This window comes from Xenopus laevis, chromosome 3L, assembly GCF_017654675.1.
Source record: "Xenopus laevis strain J_2021 chromosome 3L, Xenopus_laevis_v10.1, whole genome shotgun sequence".
NCBI lineage: Eukaryota > Metazoa > Chordata > Amphibia > Anura > Pipidae > Xenopus > Xenopus laevis.
In genome coordinates, this window is record NC_054375.1 from 150,495,409 (window position 1) to 150,512,939 (window position 17,531).

The 17,531-nt window shown below is 39.9% G+C and overlaps 2 protein-coding genes across 3 annotated transcripts; one reads left to right on the forward strand and one right to left on the reverse strand.

Annotated features, from left to right (window-relative positions):
* Positions 1–231: 231 nt before the first annotated feature.
* Positions 232–17,408, reverse strand: alkbh7.L (alkB homolog 7 L homeolog). Of its 2 annotated transcripts, none has more exons than XM_041587303.1 (4): positions 17,084–17,408; positions 14,885–15,058; positions 13,262–13,386; positions 232–445 (listed from the first exon to the last, which is right to left on the reverse strand). In XM_041587303.1, the coding sequence occupies exons 1-4, from the start codon at positions 17,387–17,389 to the stop codon at positions 325–327; spliced, it is 726 nt and encodes a 241-aa protein (XP_041443237.1). In that variant the 5' UTR covers positions 17,390–17,408; the 3' UTR covers positions 232–324. The 2 variants fall into 2 exon arrangements, with proteins under 2 accessions (XP_041443237.1, XP_018109190.1); XM_018253701.2 differs by lacking the exon at positions 232–445 and adding an exon at positions 6,422–7,053.
* On the forward strand, positions 1,538–2,380 carry pspn.L (persephin L homeolog). Its single transcript, XM_018251511.2, has one exon. It carries the CDS (start codon positions 1,796–1,798, stop codon positions 2,078–2,080), a length of 285 nt encoding a protein of 94 aa, XP_018107000.2. The 5' UTR covers positions 1,538–1,795; the 3' UTR covers positions 2,081–2,380.
* Positions 17,409–17,531: the final 123 nt, after the last annotated feature.

Consider the following 17,531-nt stretch of genomic DNA (forward strand, 5'->3'; position numbering starts at 1 on the left):
AGCTCTAATACATCTTTTGGGCAAAAGGAGCCCTCCTATAAGATTTATTGGATCATTCATCTGACACCCAACTGCTGCATGAAGACAGAATGAGGAGAAAAAGATACTGAGAGAGGGATAGTGAATATAAACTTGATTATTTCAGAAACAGTACAGAACTTTTAATTGATTAAATTAAAATTTTCATTTTCGTGATAGTTCCTCTTTAGGAAAACCCTGCCATCTCCAGCACTTTTTTGCTAAGGTTTAGCTTCAGGAGCAGCTCATCGTTCTTCCCATGCTTACATCTGCCCCGTTACCCAACTTCTTCCATAAGCCATGTGTCTACCAACCTTTCCTGAAGGACAGGCTTCTGCCGTTACACACATAATATATGGGAAACGCTATTGGTTCCTCCAAACTCTGCAGTGATGGCGTATGGCCATGTCTCCTGTAGGAATTCCTCCTAAAACAAAAATATATTAAAATCAAGGAAACCATTATCATTTTCTATTATGGAGCTTTAGCTCTCTACAACATCCAACTAAAGGAAGGAATTACTGCAGACCAATAAGCTGCATTCATTACAGCTTATCTTCTTCTGTCTCTCCCACTCCTTTATCTAAACATTTACACACTTATGCTGCTGCTATTCCACACTCCTCTGTTGAGGGAACTGCTCTCATGGACATAAAGCAGAATAAGCACCCAGCTGCACCCTGCATGCAATGGATTTAGATTTAGAAATGTCAAATGAATAGCCTTCCAGCAGTGGTGAATGACCCAACAGAACTCTGAGAGCTAAAATTCTACATAATGTAGCAAGGGGCTAAGCATCCTTCGTTAAAGGGGGTCTATAGCGAAAATGAAAATGTAATATTAGCTTCATCATACTGAAATAAGAAACTTTCTAAATACAATCAATAAAAAATGTTGTACTGTTTCTTAAATAATCAAGTTTATGTTCGATATTCCTCTCTCAGCATCTTTTTCACTTCATTCTATCTTCATGCAGCAGTTGGGTGTCAGATATTCATTGACAGTTAGATCCAATATATATTATAGAGAGGCTCCTTTTGCCTAGAAGATGTATTTGAGCTCACTCTATTTAAATCACCAGACATCATGTCTCTCTACATGCAGAATTCGTGCAAAAGGCAGTTATTTTGTTGGATTTTGTTTGTACTGGAATCAGTTATTTAAATGCGCTCTAATAGATCTGCTAGGAAAGGAAGCCCCCCCCTATAAGATATATTGGATCTAACTGTCAATGAATATCTGACACCCAACTGCTGCATGAAGAGAGAATGAAGAGAAACAGATGCTGAGGGATAGTGAACATAAACCAGATTATTTCAGAAACGATGCAGAATATTTAATTTATAGTATTTAGAACGTTTCTTATTTCAGTATGATGAAGCATATATTACATTTTCCCGATAGTTCCCCTTTAAGCACATTTGCCTTAACAGTACATTTACTATATCAATTGTAAAAAAGCAGCATCATTTTTCATGTTGGCAATGTTTCTGTTTAGGGGCCCTTAAGAGTCCACAGTTTTGGAGCTATACACTGACTCTAGGAATAACTCATGGTAATGACAGATAGAGGTTAACAGAGAGAGAGAACAGATGCCACATCTTTAAAGTAATTAAAGATGCAATAAGATCATCTATAACTGATATGATCCATCTTTCTCCCAACAGATACAGATGAGCCGTCCCTGGAATATGTAGAAGCACCAAGGCTGAGGGTGAGGAGGAGGTTAACGCAGTATGGCCGCCCTCGAGGGGAAGATCGCGAGTGCCGTCTGAAGATGCTGTTGCTTACAGTTGGAGACCTCGGCCTTGGCTATGAGTCAGAGGAGACAGTTCGCTTTAAGTACTGCAGTGGCGGCTGCCCAAGATCTCGTACCAACCACGACCTGACGCTCTCACGTCTGCTGCAGAAGAGCGATATCCCATCCCTGCTGGAGGAAAAGATCTTTGGGGGCCCGTGTTGCCGCCCCACTCACTACGAAGATGTGGTCTTCTTGGACGATAAACACCAGTGGCACACGGTGGAGCAGCTCTCAGCAGCCGCCTGCGCTTGTGTTGGCTGAGTGAAGCCCCAAAACCAAGCCTAGTTATGAACGCTGCATATTTAATAAATGCCACCCATGCTAGTATAGCATCTGCCCTGTGACTGGGGAAGGTGAAAGGCACTTAGTGTTAGGTAAAAGCTGATTTTTGGAGATGGTTGAGAAAGTCCAGCAACAATGCACTCTACGTTTCTGGGAGATAGGGGGCATGATTAGATAAGTGATGGGAAAGTGAAGGCGTGTTCTGCAAATCTCAGATAAAAGGGACAAATAGAGCAATGCATGGTGGGAGGATAAATAAGACATCCACAGCAAGTCTCTGGAAGGGATCAGATTCGGGAAAATTAGTCGCCAGGCGACAAATTTCTTCTTCTTCGCGATGACTAATCTCCCCGATCTGCCTTCCGTTGGCTAAAATGAAAATCGTATGGGGGCAGGCACTCGGAGTGCTTCATTTTCTGAAGTCGCCCGTAATTGCCTCACGAGGAAACTTCGGAAAACAAAGTGCTCAGAGTGCCTGCCCCCATGCGATTTTCATTTTAGACGGCGGAAGGCAGGGGAAGGCAGATTGGGGAGATTAGTCGCCGCAAAGAAGAGGAGATTTGTCGTCTGGCGAAGAATCTCTCCTGAATCTGCCCATGTGGCCAGAACCTAAAGGTGTTTTTAACTGAAAGTCTCTGGAAGTGCAGGGGTTACTAAAGCAAAGCCCTGCAGAGGAGGGGTTAATGAATGAATGCTTTGTGAGAGTCTTAAAATAGTGCTCTCTTCCCGATATCTGGGACAGGTTAATTAAAGGGGAACTATCGTGAAAGTGAAAATTTTATATAAGCTTCCTCATACTGAAATAAGAAACTTTCTAAATACAATAATATCTAAAAACAATTCTGGACCATTTCTGAAATAATCAAGTTTATCTTCACTATTCATCTATCAGCATCTGTTTCTCTTCATTCTGTCTTTATTCAGGCGTTGGGCATCAGATATTCATTGACAGTTAAATCCAATATATCTTATAGGGGGGCTCATTTTGCCTAGAAGATGTATTAGAGCTCACTCCATTAAAATCACCAGACATCATGTCTCTCTACATGCAGAATTTGTGCAAAAGGCGAAGGAATAGTGAAGATAAACTTGATTATTTCAAAAACAATGCAGAATATTTAATTCAGTAGGAGTACGCTTATATTAAATTTTCATTTTTGTGATGGTTCCCCTTTAAGTTATGCAAGGCCCTGGGGTGAATTAATGCTCAGCTCTGGGAAGGAAATGATCAGGTTATAAAATGCAGGGCATGAGGAAGGATGGGGTTAAGGAACGCAGCGCTCAGGGAAGGGAAAAAAGGGGTTAAGTAAGGCAAGGGTTAACCAGCAGACAAGGCATGTTTTTCAGATGTTCCCCCCATCACTCAACAGCATTTCCTCTCCTGCTTTTACTATTGCTTTTCTATTCCAGAAAAAAAAACATGGAAAAAAATTATTTATAAACTGATAACTTATTTTATTTATTCGGACGCAAATAAACTGAAGCAAGTATTAACCCTATGTTATCTGGAGTCGCTTCATCAGGAAGAAAAAATATATTGAGTCAAGTTACTGGGTATTTTACACGTGCAGGATACTGTATTGCTATTACACATATATAAGATAAGACATTTTACTATTAGGGTTCAGGGTTGCTGTGATAACTGGTCATTCATCTGTTCATTTAGAGGAAACAATAACCAGGGTGGTCCTCCCCCACCTCTAAGTTCTGGATCATGCCAGAGGAACATGGAGGTTAAACTTCATTTAATAATTATAGGACAGCAATGCTGGTTTTTACTTGCTCTTTAAAAAGTATTCACTGTAGCACTAGGGGGTAGTGCTTATGCAGTATGCCTCCCTATCAAAAAAAGAAATTTAAATATAAGAACTATAGCTTTTCAAACTGGGCCCCTCAGCTCATAACAAGGTTACAGATATATAGAAACATTGGGGTGTCACCCTGCTATAGTTCCAGGGGTACCCAGGGTACAAATAAACACTCACCCTAAATCTCCCCCTAACTGGCCTTCAGACTGGGCCCCTTAGCTCATAACAAGGTTACATATATATATAGAAACATTGGGGTAACAGTCACCCTGCTATAGTTCCAGGGGTACCCAGGGTACAAATAAGCACTCACCCCAAATCTCCCCATAACTGGCCTTCAGACTGGGCCCCCTTAGCTCATAACAAGGTTACAGATATATAGAAACATTGGGGTGTCACCCTGCTATAGTTCCAGGGGTACCCAGGGTACAAATAAGCACTCACCCCAAATCTCCCCGTAACTGGCCTTCAGACTGGGCCCCTTAGCTCATAACAAGGTTACAGATATATAGAAACATTGGGGTAACAGTCACCCTGCTATAGTTCCAGGGGTACCCAGGGTACAAATAAGCACTCACCCCAAATCTCCCCGTAACTGGCCTTCAGACTGGGCCCCTTAGCTCATAACAAGGTTACAGATATATAGAAACATTGGGGTAACAGTCACCCTGCTATAGTTCCAGGGGTACCCAGGGCAGAAATAAGCACTCACCTCAAATCTCCCCCTAACTGTCCTTCAGACTGGGCCCCCTTAGCTCATAACAAGGTTACAGATATATAGAAACATTGGGGTGTCACCCTGCTATAGTTCCAGGGGTACCCAGGACACAAATAAGCACTCACCCCAAATCTCCCCCTAACTGACCTTCAGACTGGGCCCCCTTAGCTCATAACAAGGTTACAGATATATAGAAACATTGGGGTGTCACCCTGCTATAGTTCCAGGGGTACCCAGGGCACAAATAAACACTTACCCCAAATCTTCCCCCAACTTTTATGCCGTTACACCCCCTAAGAGTTTGCTACTTCAGAGAAATACATCTCTACAGAATAGGACACACTGGGGGTCTATTTATCATGCTGTGTAAAAAGTAGAGTGAAGAAATACTGGTGTTGCTGTTTATAACAACCGATCTGTTCTTTGCTGTTAAAATCGAATTGCTGATTGGTTGCTGTGGGCAACATCATCGGTAATGCTTCACACTACTTTTTACATAACATGATAAATAGGCCTCATTATGTGGATACTAGTGATGTGTGAAACGTATGGGTTCGGGCCGGCTGCCGCATTTCAGTTTTCAGGTTGCGGATGGGTTCTGGTTGAGTGGTTCCTTCCACTCTCCCCGCCCACGACCGAACACTTCCTGTACATGACTGCCCCACCCCTTTTGTGACATCACTGCGGGGCAGGGACGGGTTTTTAAATGGACGAGCCAAGCCGGGAGGGGTGCGGGTTGGGTGATGGTCCAAAAAATCTGGAGTCTGCACATCACTAGTGGACATCAACATTCTCTTATGAGGTGATGGCAGTTGTAGTCCTCAGTCAAAAAGCATTGCCTCCCATTGGGCACATTGATAATCGCATGAAAACTGCCCTATGCTGGGGTTTCAGGTGATTTACATCAATAGGAGTCTAAGACAGGCAGGCTGTGGCATTCACGCAACTCTTAACATTTTGAATAAGGGGAAAGAAAAACACTGCATCACCTCTCCTGGGGCTATTGACCTAAAGAGCAGATTTACCCAGAGAATATTATACTTGAAAATGACAAACACGCAAGACTTGGGCGCGATTGGCAAGTTTTTATGGGTAAAAAACTAGCAATTGCGTGAAAAACCAGACATTATTTGAAATAAATTAACTTGTTTATTGCTGTAAATTGGCCGGAATCAAAACAGCTGGGCCCGATCAATAGGCACATGTTGATATAAAAAAAAAAAAAAAACGAAAACAAACAGCACTGTAGTGAGAGAATATTACAAAGAGATGTTGTATAGATACAACTCCATGGCCTGTATCATTGGTATTTCTTAAAGGAGAACTAAAGCCTAAAAATGAATACATGGTTATAAATGGCATATTTTATATAGTGAACTTATTGCACGAGGCTAAAGTTTGAGCTTGTCAATAGCAGCAATGATCCAGGACTTCAAACTTGTCACAGGGGGTCACCATCTTGGAAAGTGTCTGTGACACTCACATGCTCAGTGGGCTCTGATTGGCTGTTGAGAAGCTAAGCTTAGGGCTCGTCACTAATTATCCAGCAGAAAATGAGCTTCCCTGGCTGTAATATAAGCTGATGTTACAGGTTTGCTGATTATTCAATTCTGATGCTAATTGCACTGGTTTCTGTGCTGCCATGTAGTAATTATCTGTATTAATTACTAATCAGCCTTATATTGTGACATTTCTATTCTATTTGTACTGTATATTGTGAGTGGCTCCCTAAGCTCAGTAAGTGACAGCAGCACAGAGCATGTGCAGTGAATCAGCAGAAAAGAAGATGGGGAGCTACTGGGGCATCTTTGGAGACCCAGATCTTTACTGCTAAAGACTGAGGTTGCCTTGGGCTGGTACAGAAGCACAAAACATAATGTACAGCACTTCTAGCTACTTCTTTAGTTCTCCTTTAAGTGCCACTATGCTGAAAATATACTTTGAATCAAAATTGAAAGGCATCTTATATCCATCAGTTGTGAATAAGAATTGTCCTTGGCTGGGGCCCAATGATGTTCTGGCAGGCCAGTCTGACCCTGGAAGCATTTTGCCTCTGGATTTCAGCAACTCTGGTGCAAAACAAAAGAAGCACAGAGGATGGTGCATTTCAACGTTCCTTAAGTGATACTTCGCTATATTCTCAGCCGGCTTCCAAACAGCCTCAAGTCTTAATCCCAGACAGGAATACCCCCACCGCAATTTTCTTAGTCTTAATAGACTTGTTGATTCTGTTTCACTCCAATCCCTTGTGTTAAGTCTGGCAGTGGGACAGCAAAGTGTGGTGTGTGGCACCGGGACGGCATCAGCTTGCAGGTAGATTCCGGCAGATGATAGAGATGCGACGCTCTCGCTGAATGTGTACCCCATTGAAGAAGGACTCCTCGTCCCGCAGGATTTCGTGGGTAAAGTTATAGCGAATATTTCCACTAATAAACGAGAGAGATTATAGGGTGTGAGAGCAGAGAAGGATTTCCAAGTAGATCCTACCTAAACGCAAGCATTGTCGTCTGTGGGTCTATCTAGCACTGAAACACGGTGCTCCCATTTGAAGGAAAGTGACTGAACGATGAGACAGCTTCCTTCCAGGTGTAATGTCCATTGCATTATAGAGCTCTCTATAGCCCGAGTACCTTACAGGCCCAACAATCTCAACTACAAGCATTATGGGCCAAGGAGCTGCTTTTCTGTGCCCAATAATTGGAAATTTATCTTGAATGTATTCGTATAGAATTACATTAAATATATATATATATATATATATATATATATATATATATATATACTGACCAGATATGGGATGACTTTGACGTAGTTGATCAGCTTAAATATATTGCAATATATGGACAAACAATCCCTGTTTTGTTTAAAGGGTAAGGCATTTTTCAGTAGCAGTATGGACAAAATGTCTCTGTCTTAAATATATTGATAATGGGTTGAGTGCAGAGGAATCTTGTATTTGTCTATATGTATTTTGTGGTCACAGCCTCATTGCACCCCCGCCTAATGATTTTAAAAACTAGTGGTGAGCACAACTTTCCCTTGTTTGTTATAGTTATACAGGAGCAGTGACCAGCTCCATGTTGTAGCTCCCACCCCCTCCAACTATAGTCAGGTGATCCCACTGGTGTCTAATAAAAGGGCAGCCAAGTTTGGGAGTTTTACTTTGAAAGCAGCTAGTAAGTTGCAGGTAAAACATATTCGTCCCTTTTATAAAATGTATAATTAAACCATAGAATTCTTAATGAATCAGATGAAAATTGAGCATAGGACTGGCCAGATATGGGATGACTTTGACGTAGTTGTTCAGCTTAAATATATTGCAATATATGGACAAACAATCCCTGTTTTGTTTAAAGGGTAAGGCATTTTTCAGTAGCAGTATGCACAAAATGTCGCTGTCTTAAATATATTGATAATGGGTTGAGTGCAGAGGAATCTTGTATTTGTCTATATATATATATATATATATATATATATATATATATATATATATATATATATATATATATATATATATATATATATATATATATATATATATATCTCTATATCTCTATATCTATTTTTTTTTTTTTTTACAGGTAAGGGATCTGTTATCTAGAAACCCGTTATCCAGAAAGCTCTGAATAACAAAAGCTGTCTCCCATAGACTCCATTTTATCCAAATAATCCACATTTTTAAAAATGATTTCCTTTTTCTGTGTAATAATAAAACAGTAGCTTGTACTTGATCCCAACTAAGATATAATTAATCCTTATTGGAAGTAAAACCAGCCTATTTGGTTTATTTAATGTTCACAAGATTTTCTAGTAGACTTAAGGTATGAAGATTCAAATTACAGAAAGATCCATTATCCAAAAAAACCCAGGTCCCAAGCATTCTGGATAACAGGTCCCATACCTGTATTGCTTTCCCTTTCTTTTCTAAATAGACAGCCCTGCATATAGACGTAGTGCTGCTGTATATACATTCCATCCCTTTTTTGCCAGTATAGTTGTTATTACATCAACAGCCTTCTATTATCCAACCCCAATGACCTGAATGTCTTGCATTATTAAGAAAACCCTTGATAATAATTATTCCTTACATAAACTACTGCCTCACACACTAACCGATCATGATATTAGTCTACAAATAACGAAGGCTATATATAACATGCATAGGTAGAACTGCTTGTGCTAATCTATTTCTGGACATGATTATAAAAAAAGATATGTGCCCTTTTTTTTCTAAAATGGTTCATTTAAAGGAGTCCTTATCATCCTAGTATTTGTCTGTATGCAATATGTGGTCACAGCCTCATTGCACCCCCAGTTAATGGTTTTAAAAATGACGTAGTTGTTCAGCTTAAATACATTGCAATATATGGACAAACAATCCCTGTTCTGTTTAAAGAGAAAGGCATTTTTTGTTAGCTTAAGGCACAAAATGTCTTAAAGGGGTGGTTCACCTTCAAACAACTAGTTGTTTTCCGATAGAATAGATCACCAGAAATAACGACTTTCTCCAATGTCTTTCTATTTTCTGTGTGTGACTGTTTTTCTAATATTGAAGTGTCATTTTTAAAGGGGATGTATTGTCTAAAATTAAAATCCCCCTTTGGTGAACGGATATAAGCCTTTTTCTAATTGCAATCCATTATTTTTATCAGCCGGTTTTCATTCAGTTTAAAGTTGAGCGCAATCCGTTCCCCCACATACCTGCTCTTTCAGCTGCGAGCAAAACCTTCACGGCCCGTGGCCATCTCTGCTGTTCAAAGAGCAGGTACCGTATATACTCGAGTATAAGCCGAGTTTTTCAGCCCCCAAAATATGCTGAAAAAGTCTACCTCGGCTTATACTCGGGTCAGCGGGAAGTAGCTGAGATTGCAGTCACTTTTAATCATTCCTATACCAACAGTTCACTTGGGGAGAGACTGCAATATCCCACAATGCCCTCTGTTGGTTATATGAAAGAATAACAGTGCGTCCTCTGTTGGTTATATAGTGAATAAAGTACCCCCTCTTGTAAAATATAAGGATATTATAAGTTACCGAGGAGTTTCATGACCATATAAAAACACGAGGCCGAAGGCCGAGTGTTTTTATACAGGTCATGGAACTCCGAGGTAACTTCTAATATCCTCATATTTTACAACAGGGGGTACTTTATTTATTATAATACACAGATTTTAGTGAGTCATGTGACAGAAATGACATCACTACTCACCGTTTATAACTGATGACATCACTACTCACCGTTTATAAGGATATAATTTACAAGATATTCATGGCTTTTGTGTATTATATACAGTATATACGGTATGTGGGGGAACGGATTGTGCTCAACTTTAAACTGAAGCGCAATTAATAAAAATAATGGATTGCAATTAGAAAAAGGATTATATCCGTTCACCAAAGGCAAAGGGGGATTTTAATTTTAGACAATATATACCCTTTAACCTTCTAAAGCAGCTCTGGGAGGGAGGGGTCGTCGACCCTGTAAACTGTTCTAAATGGATACATTCAGTTGATACATTTCTTATCTTTGTCCCTGCTGAGCACAATCCCTGAGTTTCATTGAGGCAGCTGTTAGAATTGATACAATAGTTGCTAATACTCCAGAGATGCTACTGAGAAATGTATCAACTCAATGTTGCAGAACTGTAACAGCTCAGAATCAGCACCTGAATTACTGAGCTGCCAGACTCAAACGCCAGAGACAGGGACATTCAACTTAAAACTTAGATTTTGGAAAAACAGTAAAAACGAAATAATGGAAAGTAATGGTAAAGTGTTTGGAAGGTGAACAACCCCTTTAAATATATTGATAATGGGTTAAGTACAGAGGACCTCTTGTATTTGTCCTTATCATCCTACACAGGAATCCTAAAGGCTTGGATAACGCCTGTGAAAGCTGGATGACGTAGCTGGAAGTTCTGTGATGTTCCTCACATCATGGCTAAAACTAAAACTGGAGAGATTTAACATTCCACACAATGTACAAGAGAGGGAGATGACATTCATTAGAAGGAATGTGTGTATGGTACGTACTCCTTCCAAGTATGTAAAAAATACATTGGATGGACATTGCACACTAAAGTTCCCATACACATGCAGATATGAGCTGCCAACAGATTAAGTTGGCAGCTAATTGGGCAGTGTATGGGGGCCTCCAACGGGCTCCCCCGATCAATATCTGGCAGAAAGTCGGGCAGATGTCAATCAGGTGGGTTTAAAAATCCCGTCAGATCAAGGTCCGCTTTGGTTTAATGATGCGGTCCTCAATCCGACCTACAGTTATGATCCGATCGTTGTGCCCTAGGGCCTACGATCAGATCAGCCCAATACTGCCCAACTCAGGGTGCACATTTTGGGAAAAATCTGCTTGTTTGAGGACGTCGCCAAACGAGCGGATCTCCCCATGTAATGCCACCTTAAGAAATATAAATTTTTAGGTCAAATATACTCCAACTTGTGTTTTCACATAATTTGGTTGTATTTAATAGTGTTTCATTAATATTTCACTTGTTTTTTTTTTCCCTTTCTCTCCATAATCTTTCAATTGTTTAAAAGGTCAATTCTGGGAGGTTTAATGAAGTGCATAACACTGAAAAAAGGAAACATATTAACCTATTTCAAAATATCTTATGCTATTCTGTGACAGGCCCCCACTGTAAACTGTATTTCTTGTTGTTAAATATGCCGCTCTCCCTTTAAAGTGGGCCTGTCATCTACGCAGAAAAAGTGGTATAATTAAAGTCCTTTGCAAATTAAACATGAAACACGAATTATTTTTTTCATGAAAGCATTCATACCTGTTATAAAGGTATTTAAATATCTGAGCTGTCAATCAAATATCATCTAGCACGCCTCTATGCCTGAGGCATAGAGGCGGGGAATTTGATTACTTTCACTTTCCATTCAGCACTTCCTACATATAATTGTGTAGGGCACGGAGCATAGGCTTTAGGTCCCCCATTATGGTGCACACATAAGATTTTGGGGGTAATACACAATTTGTCTTAATAACAGTGTCCACAAAATGGCTGTTGCCTGCTTGCTGTGGTTGTGTAATTCCAAGACTGAAGGAAACAAACTTGAAATAATAAATACAGTGTGAGTAAAGTTTTATTTTGCTCAACTAACATGATAGAAAAGAATTTGGAATTATTTAGTAGGGTGACAGGTCCCCTTTAATGTGGTATAAAGGGACCCACAACCTAACAAAGAAAGTCAACAAACATGAACAAGACACAAGTGTTTCTTCCTTTTTCTTTCTTCACTATTACTTTAAACACATTTCTGCTGCAGTTTTACACAGGTTATTTAATAAGATTTAAAAGCCACACAGAGATGCCCAGAGAGCCACAGAATTGAATTTAAATGCAAGCGGGGCATAGTTTAATGACTGGCAACATGATAAACAGAAAGCACTTGCACCACTCTTTAACCGTTTGAGGGTAAACAGAAAGCACTTGCACCATCTTTAACCCTTTAAGTTTAACCCTTTGAGTCAGGATTGCAAGTTACCTGGCAATTATTAAACCAGTAGGTGGAAACATAAAATCTACACCACAACAGTCTACAATCTGTGCCATGTAAAGCATAAAAAGAAAAAAAGAAAAATAAATGGTAAAACGGAGCAGTATTGTTTATTAATGAAATAAAAAGGCCACTGATGCCTCTGCATACCATAACGTGTACCCTCGAATACTGTCATATAAAAAGCAATGATGTTGCATAGAATGCCTTTGACAGAACACGGTCTGCATACTTGGTTTTCAAGTGACCCTTAAGCATGAGTAGAGACTGTAGAAAATGTATAAATTAACACTATACAAAGGATAAGGAAGAAAGGATACGTTTTGTTTGAAAAGGAAATCACTACTAGCGAACTACATTTTGGACAGCCATACTGTAAGAGCCTATGGGCATTGAACATCTACAGCAAAGTAGTTTGGGCAACTTTATGTTGCAAAATACAGTTTTATAAAGCTGCTCCCAGCTGGTGTAGTGACATTACAATGCCCTTAAAGTGATAAATAGACTCAAAATTGGTATTATGAACAGAAGAATCAATGCAAAGGAAGGTTCCTTTGTCTCCTCCGCCCTAAGGGCTGGCTCTGCTGCTCACAGCCAGCTATTTTTTCAGGCTGAGAGAAGCAGATCCACTCCCAGCACCATCCCCATTTATTATAATAAGAACCACTTATGTGCAGTCACAAACAGCGAAGAGAAAGACAGCCCAAATACATGAAAGCAGACATTTCAGACTAAAACCTCCGCTATGCTGCGTGTGATGATGCAAGTGGAATTGCTTAAAATTTATTTAAATGGGGCACATAATGAACCTGCTTCTCTCAGCCAGAAAAAAAATTCTACAGAATAAATATAGCATTCTACCTTGCACTATTGCAGCTAATCTATTGGCAATAAAATGCCTCCGTAGCTTTCCTTCTTCTTTAAGGAGAATAGCAGTAGCTTACTAGAAACAGTTCAACGCTAGAATAAAGAAAAAAATTCTGATAAGGGCTGAATACGTTTTTCTGAAGGTAGACAACAGCCTACTTCTTATTATTTATAGAGTTAATTATTATTATTTTGTCAACCCACCTCTTTCCCACTGCTCCATGTCTTCTGCTCACTACTTACCTGAGCACATAGAGACACCTCCTGGGAAGCAGTAGGTCTGCTCTTTCTTCTGAATTATTCACAGATACCAAGCGCATGATGCTGCTCGACAGCAGGCAAATCCCAGCAATGGTGCTGCCACAAAACTAAGAGAGAAGCAGGTAAAGTCAAAGTCTGTACAATAAATGTAGTGCTAAGATAATGCTAAAGAGCACATAGTAAACCAACATATGCAAAGCCAGAATTTTATAAAGGAGAAAATATATATATAGTTGAGCACTACACACTTTCTGCTCCTTAGCGAATTCCTGTTTTGCATCTTTTACTACAGAAGAAGTGTCAGATCCAGGCCCTGATGTCCAGAGAATAACACTATTGGTTTAGTTGAAATCACTGTATTTTCAGAGCAGCTAAAAAATGCAGCTGTATCCCTTTACTGAGTGCTGAAAATTGTGGCATTCCGATTAGAAATAACAGCCAGCAACCCAAATTTTGTGCTCTGTAACACATACAAAATGGAGGTATGCAAGGCTATAGGAGAAAAATACAAAGGCTACCCGAAACACACAAAGCACACACATTTATTATTTCTAGGGATGCACCGAATACACTATTTGGGATTCGGGCGAATCCCGGAATACTTCATGAAAGATTCGACCGAATACCAAACCGAATCCGAATTTGCTTATACAAAAATTGCAAAATTGTTTTTTTAATTCCTTTTAATGACAAAAGTCACGTGATTTCCCTTGACGACCCTAATTTGCAAATGCAATTTAGGATTTGTATTCAGTTTGGCTAGGCACAAGGATTTGGTCGAATCCTACTGAAAAAAGCCAAATTAATTATTGGATCTGTAACATTATGTAGAACCAATTGCAACCAAATGCAGAATAGAAAATTAAAGGAGAGTCGACCTAAAATATATCTACCGGTATATATGAATTTACTGCTACTAAATTGCTATTGTCTTGGCTGGAGAAGAGCAGAATATTGTTAAACTGTTTAAAATGTCAGAGCCCGGAGTAGAGAAAACAATATACACTGCTTTCAGCTGATTACATTTACAGAAAAAAACTTTAAAATCAACGATTATGCTTAATGTCAATTGTAAGTTGCTCAGAATTTTATTTCATAAGGAAAATTTTTATTTTTGGCTTAACATTCACTTGTAAGGAGTGGTTCGCCTTGAAGTTAACTTTTAGTAGGTTATAGAATGGCTAATTCTAAGCAACTTTTCAATTGGCCTTCATTTTTTATTTGTTATAGTTTTTGCATTATTTGCTTCTCTTTAATGCTTTCCAGCTTTCAAATGGGGGTCGCTGACCCCACCTAAAAAAAATAAATGCTCTGTAAGGCTAAAAATGTATCGTTATTGCTAATTTTTATTCCTCATCTTTCTATTCAGGCCTCTCCTATTCATATTCCCGTCTGTTATCCAAAGCAATACATGGTTGCTAGGGTAATTTGGACCCTAGCAACCAGATGGGTGAAATTGCAAACAGGAGAGCTGCTGAATAAAAATCTAAATAACTCAAAAACCACAAATAATAAAAAAAGAAAACCAGGTGCAAATGGATATCACTCTGTACATTAAATAAAGGTGAAAAGCCAATTTAAAGGATCTGCTCAGTGCACACTTACCTTTACACTATCAACATGTGCTTTGATATATCCTTCTTTCTTGAGATCCAAGACGTGAACGAGTGACAGCTGCTCCTCTCCAGGGGGAAACGCTTTTTCTCTCACCCTCTGCAGCACAGCGGAGTTTTCGGGGGACCAGCTTAATCGTTCCGTCTCACGGAACCCATGGATAGCCTAAAGGCAAAGACACAGAAAAGCCAGGTGAATGCTCATATACAGAGAGATGGGATAAGCTAAAGTTCAAAGTTAAAGGGGCCATTCACCTTTAAGTTAACTTTTAGCATGTTATAGAATGGCTTATTCTCAGCAACTTTTCAATTCGTCTTCATTATTTTTTTTTTTATTGTGTTTTAAATATTTGCCTTCTCCAGGCTCATTCCAACTTTTCAATTCGTCTTCATTATTTTTTTTTTTATTGTGTTTTAAATATTTGCCTTCTCCAGGCTCATTCCAGATTTTAAAAGGGCAGGGCCGAATTTACATAGTGGGCGCCCCTAGGCCGACTGCCGTTCGTCGTCCTTGTCCCCTCCCCTTTATTCGTGCAAATTTACATCATCTGACCTGGAGCAATGGGGATCATGGGAAATTTAAAAAAAATTATTGTATCTCCAGCGCATCCCCAGTGTTTTTGAACCAATGTGGGTGTGGTTGGGCAGCATGCAGCCCCCCTAAAATCCTAAGTGGCCGGTAAAAGGGGGTCACTGACCCCCATCTTTGTAAAGATACAAATGTATTGTTATTGCTACTTTAAAGGAAAACTATACGCCCAAAATGAACACTTAAGCAACAGATAGTTCATATCATATTAAGAATTTTACCAAACTAGAATATATATTTAAGTAAATATTGCTCTTTTACATCTCTTGCCTTGAACCACCATTTTGTGATGGTCTGTGTGCTGCCTCAGAGATCACCTGACCAGAAATACTTCAACTCTAACTGTAACAGGAAGAGATCACCTGACCAGAAATACTGCAGCTCTAACTGTAACAGGAAGAGATCACCTGACCAGAAATACTGCAGCTCTAACTGTAACAGGAAGAGATCACCTGACCAGAAATACTGCAGCTCTAACTGTAACAGGAAGAGATCACCTGACCAGAAATACTGCAACTCTAACTGTAACAGGAAGAAGTGTGGAAGCAAAAGACAGAACTCTGTCTGTTAATTGGCTCATGTGACCTAACGTGTATGGTTTGTTGGTATGCTTGCGAGTACAGTGAATCCTACGATCCCAGGGGGCGGCCCTTATTTTTTAAAATGGCAATTTTCTATTTATGATTACCCAATGGCACATACTACTAGAAAAGTATATTATTATGAAAATGGTTTATTTACATGAAGCAGGATTTTACATATGAGCTGTTTTATGCAATATCTTTTTATAGAGACCTACATTGTTTGGGGGGTATAGTTTTCCTTTAACTCATCGTTCTATTCAGGCCTCTCCTATTCCAGTCTCTTATTCCAATCAATGCATGGTTGCTAGGGGAATTTGGACCCAAGCAACCATGATTGCGAGCTAGAAAATAGATAAATAACTCAAAAACTAGAAATAATACAAAATGAAAATTAATTGCAACTTGTCTCAGAATATCACTCTCTACGTTATACTAAAAGTGAACTCTAGTGTGAACAACTCCTTTAAAGGAGGCCCGTCATCCTAAAAAAAAATTCCAAAACCGGTTTTATCCCATTGATTGAGCAAAACAAACTATTTACACCATATGAAATTATATGAATTTACTCTACACTATACTCATTTGTCATCTACAATTAGAGCGTATAGAAGGTACCATTTTCAGAGGGGGGGGGGGTAGAATAGATTTTCAGCATGTGTGGAGACTGGGGGGATAACAAAGTTTGGGACACCCTGAGGGAAATGACAGATGCCAGGCCTTGTTTACAATTTGTAATGTTCAGTCAAAGCCTAGGCCTAAATGTCACCTGACTTAAAGTTGAATGGCTGAAGTAAAAATGGTGTGACACTGGAGGCTGTATGTTTGTAGCTTGTAGAAGCCCACACTGGTGCTGGGAGTTGTGGCCCTGCAGAACATGGATGGACTAGGGTCACATGGGGCCCTAATTCATGTGTAGTTGGTAAAAACAGACGAATTCAAGTTTTGATGTCCCAGAAAATCGCTGTGGGTCTTTGTTAGGCCCCAAACTACTGTCTCTAGTATCTACTCCAGCTCTAACCTCATCCCAGTGACCATTCTCGTAGCGTTTTCTCTTCAGCACCGGCTCCAACTCCCCAAACAGAACAGACTCCTCCGCCTGTGACACAAAGTCATTCAGCACAGTAAGGCCGGGGGACAGCTGGCTGAGCAACGACGGACAGGAAGCGGAAATCAAGGTCTCCGGGGGCAATGACCCGAAACAACGATGATAACCCCATTGCAAGACCCTCGGCGGGAATAAGCCCCAGCAAAGCCGCCTATACCTAGGCCGGGCCAGGAGCCACATGTTTCCAAGGCAACCGGGAACAGCGCTCGCAGCCGCCATCTTGTGTCCTTGCGGTGCATGACGGGAAGCGGTATTAGAGGGCGGTGTTGTGATTGGCTGAGCCTTTTACTTCTGACTATACACGTAATAAAGGAGCATGAGGAAATTGCTCTACTGTACCTTCCCTACAAGTGTTCTATAA